Source organism: Octopus bimaculoides, chromosome 20, assembly GCF_046866305.1.
Source record: "Octopus bimaculoides isolate indiv1 chromosome 20, ASM4686630v1, whole genome shotgun sequence".
Classification (NCBI taxonomy): domain Eukaryota; kingdom Metazoa; phylum Mollusca; class Cephalopoda; order Octopoda; family Octopodidae; genus Octopus; species Octopus bimaculoides.
In genome coordinates this window covers 41,404,314-41,426,538 of record NC_142947.1, presented here as the reverse complement: position 1 = coordinate 41,426,538, position 22,225 = coordinate 41,404,314, and the positions used below count along the sequence as shown (strand labels likewise).

At 36.1% G+C, this 22,225-nt stretch overlaps 2 protein-coding genes and 1 long non-coding RNA gene across 3 annotated transcripts in view; 2 read left to right on the top strand and 1 right to left on the bottom strand.

Moving 5' to 3' along the window:
- The first annotated feature begins 204 nt into the window (after window positions 1-204).
- Window positions 205-22,225, top strand: part of LOC149131696 (uncharacterized) — a 23,143-nt gene continuing 1,122 nt past the window's right edge. The window contains exons 1-2 of the long non-coding RNA XR_016237672.1: window positions 205-955; window positions 3,044-3,120. This is a non-coding gene — a long non-coding RNA (uncharacterized LOC149131696). The remainder of the gene's footprint in view (window positions 956-3,043; window positions 3,121-22,225) is intronic.
- On the top strand, window positions 10,234-11,683 carry LOC106878612 (iron-sulfur cluster assembly 2 homolog, mitochondrial). The gene has a single exon (XM_014927883.3). It carries the CDS (start codon window positions 10,275-10,277, stop codon window positions 10,743-10,745), a length of 471 nt encoding a protein of 156 aa, XP_014783369.1. The 5' UTR covers window positions 10,234-10,274; the 3' UTR covers window positions 10,746-11,683.
- The window catches only part of LOC106878615 (uncharacterized), a 22,259-nt gene continuing 12,986 nt past the window's right edge, over window positions 12,953-22,225 (bottom strand). The window contains exons 2-3 of the mRNA XM_014927890.3: window positions 21,213-21,977; window positions 12,953-20,060 (exon numbers count right to left, since the gene is read on the bottom strand). Coding sequence (XP_014783376.1) covers window positions 16,813-20,060; window positions 21,213-21,977 — 4,013 coding nt within the window. The 3' untranslated portion in view covers window positions 12,953-16,812. The remainder of the gene's footprint in view (window positions 20,061-21,212; window positions 21,978-22,225) is intronic.

Below are 22,225 nucleotides of genomic sequence, written 5' to 3'. Positions count from 1 at the left end.
GCAGTCCAATGACCGAAACAATTAAAACATAAAGATATATATATGCTTTTTTTTTTTTTTTTCATATGACTATAATTCTCCCTCTAAAACACTAACTACTCTGAGAGTGTAGTGGGTCCTTTTTATGTTCCACCGGCACGGGAGCCAGTCAGGCGGCACTGACAACTCACGCATGAATAGTGCTTATTGCGTGCCACCAGCATGAGAGCCAGTCAGTGGCACTACCATTAGCCACAACTATAATTTCCGTTTTGATTTCGATTTTGAAATCAAAATTTATTGGGTTAAACTAAAACGTTTGACCCGAGCTCAAAAACGAAAAAAAAATTAGTGTAATAGGTGTAAAACAACTTCCCTGCCGGAGCCTCGTGGAGCTTTAGGTGTTTTCGCTCAATAAACACTCACAACGCCGGGTCTGGGAATCGAAACCGCGAGTCCGCTGCCATAACCACTGAACCATTGCGCCTCCACTTTGTAACGTAATATCTTTGATAATTAACTAAAAGTATTTATCTGTCAGTCTATCGACTAGAACACGGGGTTCTCAGCTGAGATTACGAGAACCAAGGTCTGCAGATATGGGACTCCATCACAAGTATCATTTTCTGTTCAGTTGCAAACCTGCATCTCTGTCTCAGTAATGTAAAAGAAAAGCGACACAGAATTGTGACTCTCTTAATAATGTCAATAAGAACTACGTTAAGGGTGCACGTGTCTGTGGAGTGCTCAGCCACTTGCACGTTAATTTCACGAGCAGGCTGTTCCGTTGATCGGATCAACTGGAAACCTCGACGTCGTAAGCGACGGAGTGCCAACAACAAATTGGTATATTGACTCATTCGAGCCTCACACAAAATACTACGCTATATTTGATCTGGATTTTACGTTCTGAGTTCATTTTCCACGGAGCTCAAATTTATATTTCATCCTTCCGGAGTTGTTAAAAGTTTAGCGTGTAAGTATAAAGTCTCCCTTGATTTACTACGGAATCTTGCATACCATTAGATAACATGCGTTGCGTCTTCACTCGTGGAAATAATACAAGAAACAAACTTTAAAATAACAGCGAGACTTTATTCCTCTGCTGAATAACAAGGTGGACAAAATAAACACATCACGGATTGTGGTGGGTGTACAGTTTATCTATTGTTTGGATAATTCAGCTCTGACCGTCGTTGGTTGCAGGTGCTTCGTTATAAAAGGCAGGAAAATAACATGACTCCCCTTCATGAAAATCTTTCACCCCTCTGTTTTATATGTCTTGTTAACTCAATATGTAGACAGAGATAGGCTCCAGAATAGATTCAGGTTAGTTGTTTTAGAATGTATTACACACAATGTGTACTTGACGCACAATACTTGAATCAAAGTACAAGACACAACCAATGTTTCAAACTCAAATGATAGGTCAAAACGACCAATCATTACAGATTAACGTGTGGAGCCTATAAAAGACTAGTTGACTCCAATATGCCATAATAGAAATTGGTCTCGCTACAAAAGTAAAGTGTCAATCAAGTACAGGGGTTGGTATAGTCGACTGACCACCCCTTTAAAATGCTGGCCTTGTGCCTAAATTAGAAACAACGAAAGACAACAAATATTTTGGAGGGGGGGGGGCAGTCGATTAAATCAACAGCAGAATTTAATTAGTATTTCATTTTTATCAACTCCAGATATATGAAAAGCAAAGCAGAATATAAAAGGACATGGCTAAATCCAACGAGGTATTTTGGCTGGCATTTTTCTAATATAATTCCATTCACATTGATTGAATTGGTCCAGTACTTAGGCACTTATTTAATTACTCCTAGAAAGCTTGAAGGCCAAGTCAACATTAGTAGGTTTAAACGCAGAATAAATCACTGCAAGTTCTACAGGTATTTTGTGTTTGATGCTCAACTCATTCTTTTTTTTTTCACAAACCATTGAAAAGTAGAGTTATGTGTCTTGTATAAGAACATGATTAAATACTTCTCTTTAATGTTTTATTCTATAAAAACTGGCTTTTTTATGTAATATTATCATTAAAATTAGTGAAAGGCAAATTAAATGTTTTATGGTCGAAGCCAGGGTTTCCCTTCAGAATCATCTGTGGACCCCGTATATGCACATACTCTCTTTTCTTTACTTGTTTCAGTCTTTTGACTGCGACCATGCTGGAGCACCGCCTTTAGTCGAGCAAATCTATCCCAGGACTTATTCTTTGTAAGCCTAGTACTTATTCTATCAGTCTCTTTTGCCGAATCGCGAAGTTACGGGGACGTAAACACATCAGCATCGGCTGTCAAGCGATGTTGGTGGGGGGACAAACACAGACACACAAACACACACACACACCATGTAAATTTTTGAAATAAAATATTCATAGGTTAGTAAAAACTGACAATAAAACAATTTTGTTATATTCATAACATAAATTCCAAACACAAATCTTCAAAATTTCAATACAGCTACCTCTCCTAATAAACAAAACTTGTTTTGAAACTACATCGAAAAATTTCTTTATAAACATCTTACAAATTTTATGCAATAAGAAAAAAATCATAAAATAAAATTTCAATTACGATATTAGCATTAAAAAAAATGGAACTGTATAATTTTTTAATCATTAGAATGATATATTTATTGAAAATCTTACAAGTTACAAGGATATCAATGAGAAACTAATAAGATCAATTGTTAATAGACTGATATCATTAGATAACATATGAGATCAGGCACAGGGATATCATTAGAAACTAAATGAGATCCTTGTGTCTGATGTTTTGATGCTAGTGCTTGAATATCTGGTTCCAATTTTGATAAAGCCAGATGAAGATCTCCTCTGTCCATGTTTTCTCTTTGCGTGATCCATGGGTAAAATAATCTGAAGAAAATATTATTAATCCCAAATAACCTAACCTACCCGAACAATAGTAGTAGTAGTAGTAATAATAATGATAATAATATGGCTGAGAATAGAACTTCTTTATGTTACCCTTATATTATATTACTCAATTTTCTTTAATTTAATTTGTCCATTTTCTTTTCCATTTTATAGCTAAAGGGTAGACTTTTTAGTGCAAAAACAGCTGGAGAAATAAAACGTGAGATGGAAGCTAGATCTCTGGGAACCAGGTAAATAAATACTTTCCATATAATATTGATCTTGGAAATAGTGAACTACGTATGTCAAAAGGAAGTGTCAGCAGAATAGCGGTAGAGAATGAAGCACCAATGCCGGCTGACTATACACTTTATTATCATTTTGTACTCCTATTACTGTGGAGGCGCAATGACCCAGTGGTTAGGGCAGCGGACTCGCGGGCGTTGTGTGTGTTTATTGAGCGAGGCTCCAACTTTCTCTTCTCTCACTCTTTCTTCCTGTTTCTTGAGTAATGCTGCGATGGTGTCCCGTCCAGTTTTTTTTTGGGGGGTGGGGCACATACGCCATAGAAACCGGGAAACCGGGCCCATGAGCCTGGCTAGGCTTTGAAAGGGCGAAAAGAAAGACTCCTATTACTACCTACCGATCCTAATTATCCTTTGTTTCGACAATGTTGCAAAAATATTGCTAATAAATGCTTAACATATGTGTTCATGAACATGAAAATACATTTACAGTGTATTAAAATGTTATAAATGACATATGAAAGCATGAAAACTGGCGGGGATTGTGACACATATGTGCATCTCTAGAGCTGTCATACGCTGTGATCGTAAAGAAAGTGGCATTTATTTATATTACATATTCGTTTTTTTACTGTTATTATTATTATTATATAGTTACTATATTATTGTTATACATATTATTTATATTCAAAACATTTTCTCATGGACCCCTTACTATGTATCACGGACCCACAAATTACACATTTTTACTCGTGGACCTTCTTAAAGCTTCTGTGGACACTAGTTTCACTTGTCTAAGTGAAAAAAATGGCATGGCTGAGAGAAAAAGGAGGGAGAGATATGTTTAGGATACAATATTTATGCAGAGGGTGATGTTCTGGTGGTGAAGTTAAAGAAAGGCAGATAGAGAGAGAAGAACAGGGGAAGCAGTTACATTGAGAGAAAAGGAGAGAGATAGCGTTTATATTGTCAAAGGAGAGATACATGCATTGACAGCAACAAAAAGTAGATATAAGTAAACAGCTAAACTGAACTGAAATGAAATGAGCTTTGTTACTGTAAACTATAGTGATGATGATGATGGTAGTGGTTGTTGATAGTGAAAAGTATTGTTTTTTATTGAACTAAATATATAACATAATTCTTCGAGCTGTTCGTTCCCACTTTACACTTTAGTTTGTTAGAGATATGAAGGAGGAAAGTGAGAGTGAGTGAGAGAGCAGATAGCCAGCCGATGCATTATGCTGTTACTCGTGGTCAGTGGAAGTGAGAGCTGAAGAGAAGAGAGAAATGTTAAATATGAGAAGGGGAAGTACATGGTTAAAAAGTTTGTTGAAGAAGTAGAGAGAAAGAGAAATATATGCTTAGGAGTGAAATTTTAAAATCATATAATATATTATTGTGACTAGAAGTGAAATAACTTGGCAAAATAGGAATGCAAATCATCCTATCTTTCTTACAAAGCTTCTCTTAATCTTTTACGTTCAGTAGAATTTCTACGGGTCCCATAAATAAAGATAATCATAATATAAAAATTTGACCAATGATTGCCCAATGAATTACTCCGCCTGAAATATGATGCGAGCTTTTTTGCTAAAGGGGAAATAATTCAGGAAACCGGTGCTTGTAACCTTTTCAAGGACTTGTTAAAAGGTCTTGAAACATGTCTAGTGTTAAGCACTTACGTTTATTTGTCGGCAATTTGCCTTGGACTGTGGGCAAACACCAACTGAAAGACTACTTCTCCAAGTTTGGTGGCGTTCGTAATAGCAATGTGATGTTCAATCGAAAAACTGGTATGAGTCGTGGATTTGGTTTTGTTCAGTTCACCTCGAAAGATGGTTATAACGCAGCCATCTCCCAGGAATCGCATTCCTTGGACAACACCAACTTAATTGTGGCCAGTGAAACTTCACGGCGACTTAGGCTTCTGGACATAGAGCCAGAAACAAACTAAAACCCATATATATGTATATATATATATATATCTTACACCCTACAGTTTAAACATTTTGTCAGAAAGAGTAATTTATATGTAGTGAAAATTCAAATGGCGTGTATCGTGGTTAGAAGACGTGAAAAATATGAACTGAATATTTCTATCATTCCACGATACGCTAATAATACACTTAACATTTGCCTTCTGATTTTCACTATTTTAATACAATCCACAATTACTTGACTCCTTTAATTTCTAGTGATAACATTTACAATTAACAACCAGATCCACGTGCTCAAATGGCTGTGGGGAAAATACTTTCTTACTTGAGACTTTACGATGGATTATAAATCGGTCATTATTTGTTGAATGTTATAAATGTCTTGTAGACTATTTTTTTTCCACATGTATTTTTATCTTTGATTTTTCATTTATTATTTTTTGTTGTTTCAAGCAATGTTGTATATTACGGTGTTCTTACAAATTCTCCTCCGCATTTACTTGGTTTCCTCCTCTTAGTCTCTGCGTGATATTTGTTATGGATGTTTTATTTAATATAAGATGTAAAACTTGTATTTCTATACACATTTCCGACTTGTGGCTATTCAGTTGCATTCCCTCCCAGGTCAGTTTTGGCTTTCGTCCTGAACTAAAGTATCAGCGGTGAGGTATTAGAATGTGTGGCTAAATTACGGTATATCGAAAGATCGCCGAATGTGTTTATATTCCTATAAACAGTGCCCTTCGAATGTTATAATTTATATAGAATTTCTTAGTTTTAACGCTTGTGGATGAAATAATGTCAGAAATAAGGGTATATTTAAATTAAAATTCGATTTTACGATTCGCTTGATTATGAATTGTCATAAGTAAAACGATTTCGGTACTTGTTGGAAAGATGGATATTAGTTTCGAAACGAAGAACCAGAATAAGCGATTAACTAAATGAAACGAACTCTTATTTTAACATGCTTTTTAACTGGAAGTAACATTTTGAAAGTAAAAATAAGGAAATAGAAAAGTCTGATACAGAAAGGCAAACAACGAAATATATTTTTGTTTACTCTTAAATATATATATATATATATTCTGAAAATTTTATAATACAAAGCATAGTATTCCTTGTAATAGAATTAAAATTTTTTTACTTCGAATTCAAAAACAGCTGCTGTTAAATGGAATTCTGGTTTAAGCACCCCATGTAACGCTTCGGAACTCTTTTTATTTTGGGGAATTTCCAGATAGTGTTTACGAATTTGTGTTCGACACACGGAAATCATTACAATTATAAAAAAATAAAAAAATAAAAATTCTTATCCCTCCCTCCAAATCAAAAATTCCAGTCTTACAAATCCGAATTTTTTGCTTAAGCCCTAGCAATAGACTACCGTTCGGTGCATCATCATTTCATTAAACATCAATACATGTCAGACAAAGAAACAAGGAAGATATCAGGTGGTCGTGAGATGTACTAAAAACACCAGCTAATCACATACCAAAAAATTTCACTAATAATTTATACATTATATGAGGTTAGTATACAACTAAAGGACATAAAGTACACAACTCCCAGGTTTTTAATACGTTTCATTTTTTGTGTCGATTCCTTAATTTTTTAGCTACAAATTTTACTCTCGGTTGAATCGCACATTAAAATAGGAGTTTAGCTCGAATGATTGTTGGAGTGGGTGAGGATAGGGAGGTACTTTACAAACGTTGCATGATAATACTTGTAAAGATTTGGCGAAATTCTGCTTTACGCATCTCATATAACTTTTTTATTTTTAGGAATTTTCAGAAAAGTTTTGTGAATCTGTATTCTATGTACTGGAATGCAAACGTTCACATAAAAAGCAAAACGTAAACAAAAAATTTTGCCGCGTGATTTAAGGGCTATTTAGCTGTTATTTTTAGCACATCTCATAACCACCTCATACCCTCCTCATTTGTTTGTCAGTCTGATGTATTGATGTTTTACGATATCTTTCTCCCCTAGGGTTTAAACCAAAAATTCAGACTCCGTATTTTAAACTGATTAAAAAAAAAAAAAAATTATTGAAGGCTGCGAACTGGCAGAATCGTAAACACACTTGACAAAATGCTTACATTAGATATTTTGTCCATCTTTATACTCTGAGTTCAAACTACGCCAAGGTCGACTTTTTCTTTCATCCTTTCATGGTCGGTCAATAAGATAAGTACCAGTTGATCATGGCCATTAAGAGTAAGACGATGGGGAAAGCAACAAATCAAACAGATACAGTTGCTTAGATGCTGAAAATGTCTGGTGGAATAGGGTTCAGGCTGACCATTTGCATTGTCAACCAGGTAATACAGGGAGCTGTCTCAATCAGGGATTGGTTAGCAATATGATCATCAACTACAGGGTACAGGAGATACTGTAGAAAATAGCATCAAACTAATGGACCAAGTTACAGAAATAGTATTTTGCACAGTTAAGAGAATCAATTTAGATGAGATGCAATTTGGAAATGGTACTGAGTCAAAGTACTATTGATGTTCTATTCATAGTGAGCTAACTTTAACAAGTTTTTAGCTCAGAGTAAGCCTCTGTCAGGCATTAGTTGATATGTGGTCTGGAAAGGGTGTCTTTAAGAAAACTGTATATATGAATGACTTGTGAGAACTGTGTAAGCCATGTACAGAAATGCAGTTGGCAAAGAGTTCTGTGAGGAATTCAGCATGCCAGTCGGTTTTCATCAGGGTTTGATTTTTCAATCCCCCTCTTATTTATTACAGTATTTCATGCTACAACAGAAGAGTTTAAGACCAGATACCAATTGGAACTATTATATACTGGGCAAATGTGCTGGTACAATAAGCACTAAAAATATGCAGACAATAGTCTCCCTCAAATGCTCAGGTGGATTATTAGAAGTAGTCGGTAGCTTCTGTTACCTAGGAGACCAAGTTAGCAGTGGGGGAGGAAAATCGGAAAGTGTAGTTGCTAGGATAAGAATGGGATGGGTGAAGAGAGCTTTTACTTTTGTTGGTAACTAAGGGCCTTGCCCTCTGAGTGAAAGGCATTGTATGATGGCTGTGTATGTACAGCTATGCTACATGGCAGTGAAACATGAGGTTTTGACTACAGAGGGCTTGTGATAGCTTGAAAGAAATGAAGCTAGCATGCTCTGCTGGATGGATAATGTCAGTATGCATGCATGACAGAGTGTAAATGATTTAGGAAATCTGGGCATAAGAGGCATCAGATGTGTGCAAGAGAGAAGACGACACTGGTTTGGTCATGTGATGCATATGGATGAAGAGAGCCGGATAAAGAAATGCTGAGCTCTAATTATGGAGGGTACTTGTGGAAGGGGTAAACGTAGGACAAAGTGGTGAGAAAGGATCTTCAGATGCTGGGTCTCACTGAGGAAATGACAAAGGACCAGGAGAGGTCGTGATTTGCTGTACTTGGTAAGACATGTCAAGCTAAGTGAAATCACTGTCTTCCACAGGTTCAGGTTTGTCTTTTCAGGTGCCGGTGCCACTTAAAAAGTATCTGTGCCAGTGCTGCATTAATGTGCACCCATGGCACATAAAAAGCACCCAACACACTATTAAGTTGTTGGTGTTAGGAAGGGCATCCAGCTGTAGAAGCCATGTCAAAACTGACAGTTGGAGTCTGGACAGCTCTATGTCAAACCATCCAATCCATGCCAGCATGGAAAGCAGATGTTAAGCAATGAGGATGACCTACTTATTGTAGAGCTTATGAAAAACTTAAAGAAGAGATTCTAAATGAAGAAATAAAACTTAAAGTTTAGAGATCTCAAGAGTAAACTTTTTGCAAAAAGTAAAGATGACAAATGCATGTTTCCATCAGGAAAAAGGCTGCGCATATTATACTGAAAGTCTATAGTAGGATCTCATCATGGTGTACATTATATGAACTATGGGTTTACAAAAAGTAAACCAGGATCTCAAGCAGACTAAAAGTGAATAAAGACTTTGTATGTGGCAAGTGTACAGGAATAGTGAACACAAAAATTCTTTTCAGTGTCTGGATCACTCCACAGAAATAGTTGGCAGCTCTTGTTTAAAGTTCAGAATTACATATGAAAGACAAAGATGCACGTTACTTATAGAAAAAGTAAGTTATAAAAAATCTTCATTGAAGCATGTATATCTATGATACCTATTATTTGAAGACTGTTCTGGTTCAAACTTGGGAAATTACAGTAAGCTTATACACGTGTGTGTACGTATGTATACATATATAATACACACACACACACATATTTATCTCTCTCTCTCTCTCTCTCTACACACACACACATATATATATATGTACAAGGGTGTGCAAAAGTAGGTATACAGTAAGTATCACATCAGTTATAATAATTCATTAAAATTATTAGCTCATTAAATTAGCCTCAATTTTGATACTTTTAGTGTCATTTAACATAACTATAATACTACTTTAATTGTGACTTTCTTTTTTTGATAAACAGTAAATGAGTATTGTATGTATTATCTTTTTTCTTGACTGTATACCTACTTTTGCACCACCATATATATATATCTATATATATATATATATATATATATATATATATATATATATATATATATATATATATATATATATATCTATATGACTGGCACCCGTGCCAGTGGAGCGCTAACAGCACCATCCGAGCGTGATCACTGCCATTTGAGCGCGATCGTTTCCAGCTTTGCCTTACTGGTACTCGTGCTAGTGGCATGTGAACAAAACATTGGACTGACTCCTGTGCAGGTGGCACGTAAAAAGCACCCACTACACTCACGGAGTGGTTGTTGGCGTCAGGAAGGGCACCCAGCTGTAGAAACTCTGCCAGATCAGATTGGAGTCTGGTGTAACCATCTGGTTCGCCAGTCCCCAGTCAAATCGTCCAACCCATGCTAGCATGGAAAGCGGACGTTGAATAGTGATGATGATATATATGAGAGAGAGACAAATCTGTGTATGTATGCTAATAGCATGACAGTGCCTAAAACCATGACATAAATGCAAATTTATTGTGATAATCTTTGAGGGAGGCACTAATTTTATCGACCCCGAAAGGATGAACGATAAAGAAAGCTTCAGCTTTATTTGAACTCAAAACGTAATGAGTCGGAGAAAGCCACTAAACGTTTTAACCGGCTCGTCAATTAATTCCCTTGTTGACCTCTCTTCTGTCATAAAATACATAAGTATCCCAACCAAAACAACATGGCTCTCTTCCTCAAGTCTGCGAGTCGTTTTATTGTAAAGCCTTTAGTTGACCAAACCTCGTTCATTTTAAAATCCTCTTCGCGGTTAGCTCAATCCTCTGTGCCTGATGCCTCTGTTACACTCAATAAATCGAACGACCACGAAAATACAGTTATCATAACTGACTCCTGTGTTAGCAGACTTAAAAAACTCGGTGACGATTCTATATTACGTGTTTCTGTGGAAGGCGGCGGTTGTTCTGGATTCCAGACCAAATTCGATCTTGTTGAAAGCATCGAAAATGATGACAAAGTGTTTGAGAAAGATGGTGTGAAAGTCATCATCGACAGCGATTCTCTAACGTTCTTGCAAGGTTCCACCATAGACTACGTAGAAGAATTAATTCGCAGCTCGTTTACTGTTGCTAAAAACCCACAGGCAGACCAAAGTTGTTCCTGTGGAGTTTCTTTCTCACTTAAAGACCTCTAAAATTACAACACAACAACTGTTATAATTTAACCAAACAGAAAACTTTACAATTAATACCACCTAAACGACAGCAAAAACAGAACGACCCAGGGAGCCATTTGTCCCGTATCCGCAAATTACACCCTTGTTGTCTTTAAAAAAAAAAAAAAAAAAAGATACGATTATTATTAATAATGTAACCATTGATCCTGGATGGTCGCGGGTGGAATGCCTTTGCTCAGAATCCTGCTCGATCAGGGCTAAATTACAACCTGGTAACAATATGCTATTTGTTGCAGTTTCTCTTAGATGTTGAGATTATTAAATATTTTTATGGTTTATATATTCATAAATTATTTGTAGGTTTTTCTTGTGTGAACGAATTCTGTCCACATTTGTCTCTTTATCATCAATTTACATATCTTACAGACTATATCACCAATATGTGATGGCTTACGTAACAATATGTCCTTTGCTAGTCACGACATTATTTCTTAATGTAACCCCTTTCTCTTCACAAAATATACACATACAAATATATGCAACTAGCACATCACATTAAAGCACCTACATGCACGCAAACACATTCATACAAAACATCATATACACACTAGACAAAGTGGTTTTTGGTGAAAATATCAAATTCCATTCACCCACCCACCTTTATAAAAAATATCTCGCCCGTCCTCATTTCTCAAGGTAACTTCCGACGCCTAATCGTTTGTGTATTTTCATAGCATGTTTATATCTTTATTATATATACATATATATTTGTAATGATATGTTCGTGTCTGCTATAGTATTTCAAGTAAATATCTTGTGTAAAAATTTACCTATATTTTCTTATTTAACAATTCCATTTTCCTCTGCTAGTATATGTCTATCTGCAGAATATAGATAGACATACACTCAACTACGTATGAATTGAATAAATTACCAGAGTTACATCCCTTCAGTCATTAACTTGTTATATATGCTTACTTTTAAATAGAACGTGCGATAGTAAATATTAATAACGGTGCAAGGAAAATGGTTCCCTCGAGATTTTCAAGCCCCCTCTCAGGCAATCGCCCATCTGAATACTAGCTTGGCTTCACATTGCCTAATTTCGACAACCGGTGACACTGATGTAAACTCAGGACAGATCTCTCTCTCTCTCTCTCTCTCTCTATATATATATATATTTTAAAAATAACGTGGACAATTAATGCGCTAGAAATAGATCACATTTTGTGTCTATTAAGACCTAAAAAGTTCTCAACATGAAATATAGCAGCATACCAGCATATTTCATGTTGAGAACTTTTTAGGTCTTAATAGACACAAAATGTGATCTATTTCTAGCGCATTAATTGTCCACGTTAGTGGTCGACGTTATTTTTAAAATGTACCTTAATCCCCTGAGATTGCAGATAATATTTCTGAATCTCTTTGATTCTTTAAATGTGCTGGCCCCCTGATAATTAATCGATATTAATTAATATATTAATATATGACTAATTACCAGATCTTATAATTATATAAATATATATATATATAGTCGTTTCGTTTTGTTAAAATGTAATCATGTATTCACGAGTCTTTCCTACCATTGATATATGTAATATAACTTATTACAAATTAATGAAAAACATAGAATTTTCAAGTAGCAACTAATGCCACATCAGAAGTAACTTTTCTAACTAGTTTTTCAGTGATATCCTCTACGTAATAAAACACGCAGAAAAGGAAAGAAAAGAAATGCTACACAAGTATTAGAAGATTCCATCTTTTTAGACTTGTAAATAAATTTAAACGATTAAACTACACAAATAGCACTAATCTTTTATGGATACAGTTAAGTTATAATAGTTGTAAAGCTGAGACCTTGACACACTTTAAATAGATTTGCTAAAGGAACCGAGGGGCCATGTAGTGGTATTAAACTGAGCAACAGATTAAGTATAGCATCTTAGCAGGCCATTGTAGGATTCGAACACAGAATACAAAGAACCAGAACAACTACCACAAGGGACCCCACCTGACAAATGTTTTCAGATCACCACTCTAGACTAGTCCTTTATTTATTGACCCCAGAAGTACGAAAAGTAAAGTTGCTCTTGGTAGGATTTGAACTCAAAACACGAGATATTGGAAAAAATACTACAAAGCATTTTGTGCTACCATTTAATGACTTACTAGCTGTCTCTTCACCACTCATGATAGCTAAACAATAACAACAACATGAATGCAATTCAGTTTGAAATTTGTAGCTGTTTTATTGTTTTAATAAATCTCTTTCATAAGAGAAAAAAAAAGTTCCTTTTAAGGTCTTGCCCTTAGTTTTTTCCTTTGTTGTATATCTTTTGCAGATGGGCAAAGAAGTTGTAGAAATACAAACAGGAATGATAGTTCTAACATGGGGGAAAAAAAAGTGTGTGTGTGTGTATGGGGGGGGGGAAGATGGGAGAAAAGGAGTGGGGTGATTTTACATTCAATGTTAGGGTCTTTAAAAAAATAAAAATTATGACCATCTTTGGAAAATAAATAACTTTAAATTAAAATAAGATATATATGTATGAATGATTATATATATATATATATATATATATATATATATATGGACAGATAAGAGAACTAAATAACGGAGGAAGAAGAGAGATACAGGGGAAAAGACAAAGAGAGGTAAAGGAAAGAAGACTATGTGAAAAATTAGAGAGAGAATGAGTGAGTGAAAAGAAATCTCAAGGGTAAGAAGCAGAGGTTATTTTCAGTCTTGGTTGCTTTAGAGGATTCCCGCCTCTCATTCACAATGTCATTTTTAAACCTTACTCATGAAGGTCTAGAGTGATTTAACACAGGTTATTGCTTTAATTAAAATTTAATTTTACACAATAAGCTAATGATATGCTTGTTTATTTCATGGGGTTCTTGCTGTTTTGCACGAGGAAGTCCAATAACCCGGTCTTTAGGAATGTGACAGTGCTAATGATACAGTATTTACTTCTAACATAACCACAAAGTCAGAAGTTTGGAGAGGGAGTCAGTCGACTAAATTTGACTGATACTATATTCTATCAATCTTGGAAGAATGGAAAGAGAAAGTTGACTTTATGGGGATTGGAAGTCAGAGTGTGAAAAACCAGAACAAATACTGCATGACATCTTGTCTGATGTTTTAATGGTTCTTCCAGTCTACTGCCCTAAAGTTTTGTGGGTAGGAGTTTCATCGATAAGATTGAATCTAGTACTAGACTGGTACTCTATTTTATCAGTGCCAGAAGAATAAAAGGCAAAGCTGACCAGTGTTTTGAATTTGGAATGTGAAGAGCTGAAGCAAATTTCACAAGGTACTTTGTTTGACACCCTACTGACTTTGCCATCGCATCACCTTTAAATAATTTGCAATGTAACCATAAGGAATGCAATTTTGAGGAGAGGGGCAGGTCAATACCACTGACTCCAGTACTTGACTGGTACTTTATTTCATCAAACCTGGAGGGATTAAAGGCAAAGTTCACCTTGGTTGGATTCAAAATCAAAACATAAAGAGCAGGATCAAATATTATAAGACAATTTTCCAATGCTCTAATGATTGTCAACCCACCACCCTTGTCATAATAATAATAAAAATTTCAGATTTTGGTACAAAGCCAATAATCTTGAAGGGTGGGGGCATGTTGATTACATCAAATGGTATAGGACTTGATTGGTACTTTATTTTTATCAACCCCTTGAGGATGAAAGGCAAAGTTGACCTTGGTGGCAGAAGAAATACCACTTAGTGTTTTGTCTGGCATGGGTATAATTCTATAAGCTCACCACCTTTTATAACTGTTTCAAATTTTGGCTCAAAACCAGCAATTTTAGGAGGTTTGTTGATTATACTGACTTTAAAAAAGGATGAAGGGTAAACTTGGCCTCTACAGAATTTGAACCAATGCTCTAATCTGCCATCTCTTTCTACCATGGGCACAACATCACAGCTGTTAATATGAAAGATGCATTTGATTAAATTAACCCCAATATGTCTTTGGTACTTTGTAATTATTTTATCAACATCTGAAAAATAGGAAGATAAAATTCACCTTGTAAAATGACAAAAACCCAAACACTATATTCTGTAGAATGATGTTGTAATAATGGCTTCTGATGTAGGCATAAGGCCAGAAATTTGGAGGGGACCACTGACTCTAGTATTTTGCAGGTACAGACTGTCCTCACTTAACAACCTACCTATTTAACGACCACTCGGAGTTATGACAAACTTTACGAGCCATCATTACGTATTTTACAAAATAGAATTTGAAGCAATGGATCCAAATTTTGAGCGATTTTCCAAAGTGGAAAGGCAGACAACTGAATTTTTCTGATGTTATCGAGAAATTTATGACGAAAAAAAAGAAGATAACAAAGCAAACAACACTGACGGGATTTTTCATGCATTTTGATGTCAAGAATGAGTTGCTTTTGTAATCTTTATCCAAAGTAAAACGAATTTATTATGTTTGAGTTCCCTTTAAACCTTTTCACCTTTTCTATATAATCCTGAGAAAAGTTTATTAGGCATCTTATTATGTACTCGGCCTGGAATCACAAACATACTTACGTTGTCTGAGCTACAATAATGCAGTATCCATATCCTAACTTTTAAGGTTTTCCTTGTGATAATCTTACTGTTACTTATTCCTTTTTCAACAATTTATGTTAGTGATTCTTGGCCCTGTACTGCATATACTTTATACAGTACGGTATTCTGTTCTTATATGTACGTATAGTACACTATACCTATAAAAAAAAAATACGTACCCTATGAATATTCGTTTAACGACGAATTTGCTTAACGACGGGGCTGTTGGAACGTAACTCGGTCGTTAAATGAGGACAGTCTGTATTTTATTTTATTGGCCATGAAAGTATGAAAAGCAAAGCTGACCATGGCGAAATTAGCTTTGTCTTTCATCCTTTTGGAATCAAAATAAAATATCAAGTTCTGAGGTTGACAATATTGAATAACCTCAAAATTGCAGCGAGAGGAGGAAATTTTTTCAATACTTATTGACCATAGGACTTTATTGACACTATTTTATCAAAAGGCTGCTAAGGTCAACTTGGCTTTTCATCCTTTACTGGCGGGGGTCAACAAAACAAGTATTGAAATCATTATAATTAATTGAACTCCTCCAAAATTTTGGGACTTGTGTCTATGATAGAAAAGATTATTTTTATTTATTTATTTTTCTATGGAACTCAGAGGGTTGCAATGCAAAATCAACACTGGTAGTGTTTGAACTCAGATAACAGAGCGACAAAACTAAATTCAGCATTCTACTGATCCTGCAACAACAATAACAACAATATCTAAGTCTGAATAGGAAAGGACTTATCTATAGCCAGAGAGAGATCTTGTAGAAGACTGTGTGTGAGTGTAGGTGTACGTATGCAAGTGTAAGAGAGAGAGAGAGAGAGTGTGTGTGTGTGTAACTGATGGGAAACTGGAAATGTTAAAGACATGCATTGCAGGAATAGATGGAGACAGAAAAGAAAGTTCCTCCTGGGATGAAGAACTTAAGTCTGATAGGAAAAAGAAAATGTAGAGCACAATAGATGGGTTAAAAAAAAAAAAATAGAAGTAGAGTACTGGCATTGAGAAGAGCAGGGTCCATTTGAGATAACAGGTTAGGGCAAAAGAACACAACATAATGAGTGACTAAGAATGAAAGATCTTTTGATAAAGGAGAAAAGGAGATTTTACTGAACAGACTGGTAGCTGCTTAAAATACCTATGTAAGTGTGTGTGTGTGTGTGTGTGTGTATGTGTGTGTTTATATATACATACATATATATATATATATATATATATATATATATATCTGTTGGATACCAGTAATTGAAGGTGAAGTCCCAGCCTAGATGTGAGAGAAGTTATTATACAATGGTAGTTATGTTTTGGTAGAATAAGAGAAAAGGTTCCTTAAAGTAAGATACAAAGAGGTGTTAAAAAGGGAGGCACTGTTGAGAGAGAAGGGGTAAGTTGAAATGGAGGAGGAAAAGGAGGAGTATTTTTTGGTTAGTATTTCAGAAGCTATTGAAAAAATATCGCCTTGATTCACGTCTCCATATCAGACACATCTTCAGCAGACGTAACTAGTGAATGTCTTCTGAAATAATTAGAAGTAAGTTTTTTTGCTATTTCTTTGGCATTTTCTGCATTGGTATTGGATTGCCTTACAAATCGCTGAGTAAGTAATTTGGCAACCATTTTAAAGAGTTCTCGTGAGGCAAATTTGCCATTTTTATAGTAAGGATTTAAATAATGGACAATAAGATTGGCAGCTTTTTTCATCTCGTGACTGTTAGGGATAGTACTTCCTGTATTATTGCTAGAGCTACAAGACAAATTCTTCTGCACTTTGGCACTGCATTCTTTCTCTTGCACAATTACCTTATGACTTAAATCTGTATTGCTTAGGTTTCCTTCAAATTTTGCCCCACTTGACTTTTTGTTCTTTCTCACCACTTCCATCCACCCGTCGTCTGGTGGAATTACAGTAGTTCTCTCAACAATTACTGCTTCTGTTGTTGTGGAATCAGGAAATAAAGTTCCGTTTTCTCTCTGATTAACGTTTTCAGAATCAGTTTTGTTTGTTGTTTCATTAGTTGGTTCATCCCACCGACTTTGTTTTCGCTTAGAATTAGTTTTGGGGACATTTGATGTTCCTTGGTGATCAAAGACTATCACTTTTTTATGAAACTCCTTTGGTTTCATACTCACTTCCAGTTCTTTTCCTTTTTTCTCTTCACTACTGGACATTTGCTCTTCAATGGATGAAACCACATTCTGGAAATGGCTACTTTCGGTTTTCTGGCGTTTATGTTTATGTTTTAGAGGATCCTTTTCCTTAATTTTATGTTTGTTGACTTTATAAGATGATGGTGATGATAATGATGGTGATGATGATGCGACAAATTCTGTTTCCATGACATCAGTTTTATTTTCCTTTACCTTAGAACTATGAGAATCTTTTGTTAGATTGTCATCCAATAATCTTTTGTGCTTACTCTTTTTCTCACTGCTAGAACGTTTTTCTGACCCTTTCTCCTTCTTTGTTCTTGATGGGGATTTGATGGGGCTCACAGATTCCGCTAACTTCCTGTTAAAACAATCTTTTTTGATCACTAATTCAGGACTATTTCCCAGAACCTTCTCAGCAGCTTTATCATCTTCATCAGATGTCAGACCTGAGCTATTTAAATCTTTATCAAATCTTTTATCTTTTTTGACTCTTGATAGTAACTCTGAAACTTTTGTGGCTTTTTCAAGCTTTTCATGAAAATTATCCTCTTTTTTAAATACTGGAACAGGACTTTTTACAAGAACTGTCTCTGTAATCTTATCGTCTTCATCAGAAGTCAAACCCGTGCTACTGAAATATTCCTCGACTCTTTTAGCATGCTTAGCTTTTGTTGATGACTTTCGAACATGTTTTTCTGACTTTCTGTGAAAAGGCTCCTCATGTTTACCAAAGGATGATGTAGGTTTCTTAACTGGAACACTTTCTGTATATTCATCCTCATCAGATATCAAAATAATACTGTTTGATAACTTATCAGGTATTTTGATGGAACTTTCTTTCTTTTCATCCTTAAGTATTCTAGCTGTGGTTTTAGAAGACGTTTTAGAAGAACTAGCTTTAGAAGAATCAGGTGACTTTTTAGAAGGGGAGGAAGAATGTTTATGTTTACTTGGTTTCTTGGAAGTTTTATAACTTTCCGGAGAATTTAAAGCCTCTTGAAATGAATTACTAAAATTTTCTGCTGCACTGGAAGATTTGGTACTTTTACTGTCTTTTTTCTTTGAATGCTTTGAAGAGATTTTTTTGAATTCAGAAAACTGCTTTGAAGACTGGCATAGAACTGAATTAAGAGGTGTGAAAAGAGCTAGCTCAACCTCTACATCTTCCTCTTCATCTGTAGTGGTAAGGCCAGTTGACTCAGGATCATCAACTAGCAGAGGTGATTCAGTCATATTTTCCTCTTCCAATTCACTAATTTCCTCTTCCACTTGTTGATCCTCAGTAGAGGCTATGTAGTAGGAATCTGATTTCTCTTCGTCTGAACTTTGATCTGTTAAACATGATGTCGATTCATTCTGTGTAGTCTCTACTGTGTGTTTATCTTTCTCTTTTCTTGGGGTACTACTACGATGCTTCTGCTCATCTGAACTACTTGTGTCCTTTGCTAATGTTTTCTTGTTCTTAACTGGGCCCTTTCTATCTTCATCTGAGCTGATTCCACTAGAGTCCGGGGCCCAAAGGGGTTTTAAGCTTGAATGAAGGTTTTTACATTCAGTGAGTTTCTTTATCTCAAATTCTTTTTTAAAAATAGCTGCTTTGTAAAGATTTGCAAACTTACTGGCCTTGAACACCTCAAATTCCAAATCTGCACAACAAATTGGAACTTGAAATTCTCCATCCCTTAATTTATGAGGGACATCTGCAAAATATTTATTAAAGTTGTTGCACAATGCAGATTTCAATTTCTCAAAACAGTACATCCGGATTTGAAAGTTTAGTCGTGGAATTCTGTCATTTGAAGGATCTCGGAGTGGACAATCAGCAGGAATAACTGGTGTATCATCTTCCTCTTCATGTACAATAGATGGAGCAGTTTTACGCTTTTTTAATTCATTCAATATAAAATTCTTACATTGCTTTTTGTTATTTTCATTCTCATTGTCGGAATTTTCACCACTCTCTTCGCCATAGTACTCTTTGAAATCCTTCTGCTGACCAAGCCGTCCACCACCATAAAGCTCTTCGTCTGGTTCTGTTGATTCTTTGACCATCCTCGTACTTCCATATTCATTTCGGCACCACTTCCCATAACTACCCTGCAAAAGGTTCTGTACTTGTTTGTCAGCATATCTTGAGTTTTTACAATAATCGCATTGCTTCTGGCAGTTTGGTTTCTCATCACCAAAATACTCTGCTATCACACGGTGCCGACAACGTGGTAGTTCACAGTACTTAACCATTATCTCAAAATTAGTCTCTGCTGATTTTCTCATGCAATTTTCTTGGTTGCGAGCATTCCTCCTAGTCGCTTCCTGCTTCAGGAGGAAAGATATAGCATCTCGGTCACGGCGAGAGTAATACAGACAGCAATAAGAAGGCTGGCCATCACGACCAGCTCGGCCAGACTCTTGGTAATAACCAGACATAGTCTTTGGTAAGGTCCAGTGAACAACAAAACGGACATTGTGTTTATCAATACCCATGCCAAAACTGATGGTAGCTGTAATCAATGGGATGCGGCCTTCCATCCAGTCAACTTGGATCTGCAATCGGTCAACCTCTGAAATACAATGCAATAAACTACATTAGATACATGTAATGTCATAAACAAATTCTGATAGAAGTAGCGAGTGCTCTAGGGAAGAAGCATAAATATCGGTTTCAAATTCTGACACAAGGCCACCAATTTCAAGGGAGGGGGTAATTATTTTATTGATATCAGCTGGTAATTCATCATCATCATCGTTTAACGTCCGCTTTCCATGCTAGCATGGGTTGGTCAATTTGACTGAGGACTGGCGAACCAGATGGCTACACCAGGCTCCAATCTGATTTGGCAGAGTTTCTACAGCTGCATGCCCTTCCTAACGCCAACCACTCCGAGAGTGATTTTACGTGCCATGCTCAAAATGGTGTACTTTATGTGCCACCTGCACAGGAGCCAGTCCAGCGGCACTGGCAACGATCTCGCTCGAATGTCTTTACACGTGCCACCGGCACAAGTGTCAGGAAGGTGACGCTGTTGCTTTCGCTTGCCCCAACAGGTCTTCGCAAGCCGAGTTTAGTGTCAAATTGATATCCAAAAGGATGAAAGGTAAAGTCACTCTCAGCTGGAAGTTTGACCACATGGTCACAGGCTCAAACCCTACTTCAGCCATTATATTCTGTCTCTGAACAAAGTATATATTTCTACTTTGTAGTTGGACAATTAGTGGCATAACAAGAGTCCAGCTGTGAAACCACAAGAAAGCTTCAATATGATTGCTTGACTTGTTAGAAAGAGAAGCCAAATTCTCTTCAAACTACTCATATCTTAGCAAAAAGGACACATTAAATGTTATGCTCTTCGATATACTATAGCTGGAAATATAACAGAATGGTCATAACTGCTTGAGTAGAGTGCTGACCTGCCTGGGACTAAGCAACAACAGATGGCCGAATGTAAAAGCATTCTGCATAAGCTAGCAATGGAGAAATAATAACAGGCAAAAAAAAAAAATGGTTTCTCCAGTATGGCAATAGCTTTGGGGCTGGAACATGTAAAACAGTAATTGAATTTGTAGAAAAATAAAAATAAAACAAATCAAGAAATGCTTGAAAAGGAAAATAAAGACACAAAACATGCAGAGAAATGTGCAAAAAATGTGCCAGATCCTGTGGGCATGGAAATGGAAACATCCAGTTGAAGATTTGAAAAAGTGTACAAAGTTACCTCGTAGTCCAGCATGATAAGCTTTCGTAGGTATTCCACTCTTTTGAAATCGAACAGCTAGTTCATCACACGTGTCTCTAGTACGGCAATATATAATGCCAGCACCATTCTCATTCCAGATGTTGTTGTCAGGTGGTTCACCAAACTTTGTACATACATAATCCAGGATATCTTTGAAAGGATCATCCAAGGTTTCTTTCATTCTTACTTCATAGAACAAATTTGGGCGGAAACAACTAGTTTTGAAAGACGCATAAGGTTTGCGAAGCGCCAGAGATTTTACAATGTCCTTTGTTACTTGCGCAGTTGCAGTAGCAGTTAGTGCAATGCAGGGAACATTAGGAATTTTATTGGCCCTTAACTGGCCAAGTTTAAGGTAATCTGGACGAAAGTCATGACCCCACTGTGATACACAATGGGCTTCATCAATAATGAAATAGTTCAAGAGGTTGGCATGGTTGAGGCTGTAGAGATGTTGTTGCAGAAATGCAGTGGAAGCTTGCTCAGGAGTGATGTAGAGGAAACGGGCTTTTGGCTTTGGTCGGTTAAGGTCAGTTGTGATTCGGTTTCTCTCGGTCATGGTTTGTTTGGAGTTGATAGTAACTGCACGGATTCCAAGGTTGCGTAAATGGTCAATTTGGTCTTCGATGAGAGCCAGCAGTGGAGAAACCACCACAGAAATCCCAGGTTTGTACATACCAGGTAACTGGAAACATAGTGATTTGCCAGATCCTGTGGGCATAGAAATGAAAACATCTTGTTTTCCTGAAATAATAATAATAGTAATAATAATAATACAGGACTTTACAAATATATTTAACATACAGAAAATTGCACTACTGGGCACTGCACACATCCTATGAAAAACACTTTCAATACTGTAACCATAAGAGCATCACAGCAAACCACAGCACATACCCAAGGCACACAGAGCTGCGCTCGGTAGTGAAGTGAAAGCACGCTATAAAAATAAAACTACTGAATAATAATAATCATCATCATCATCATCATCA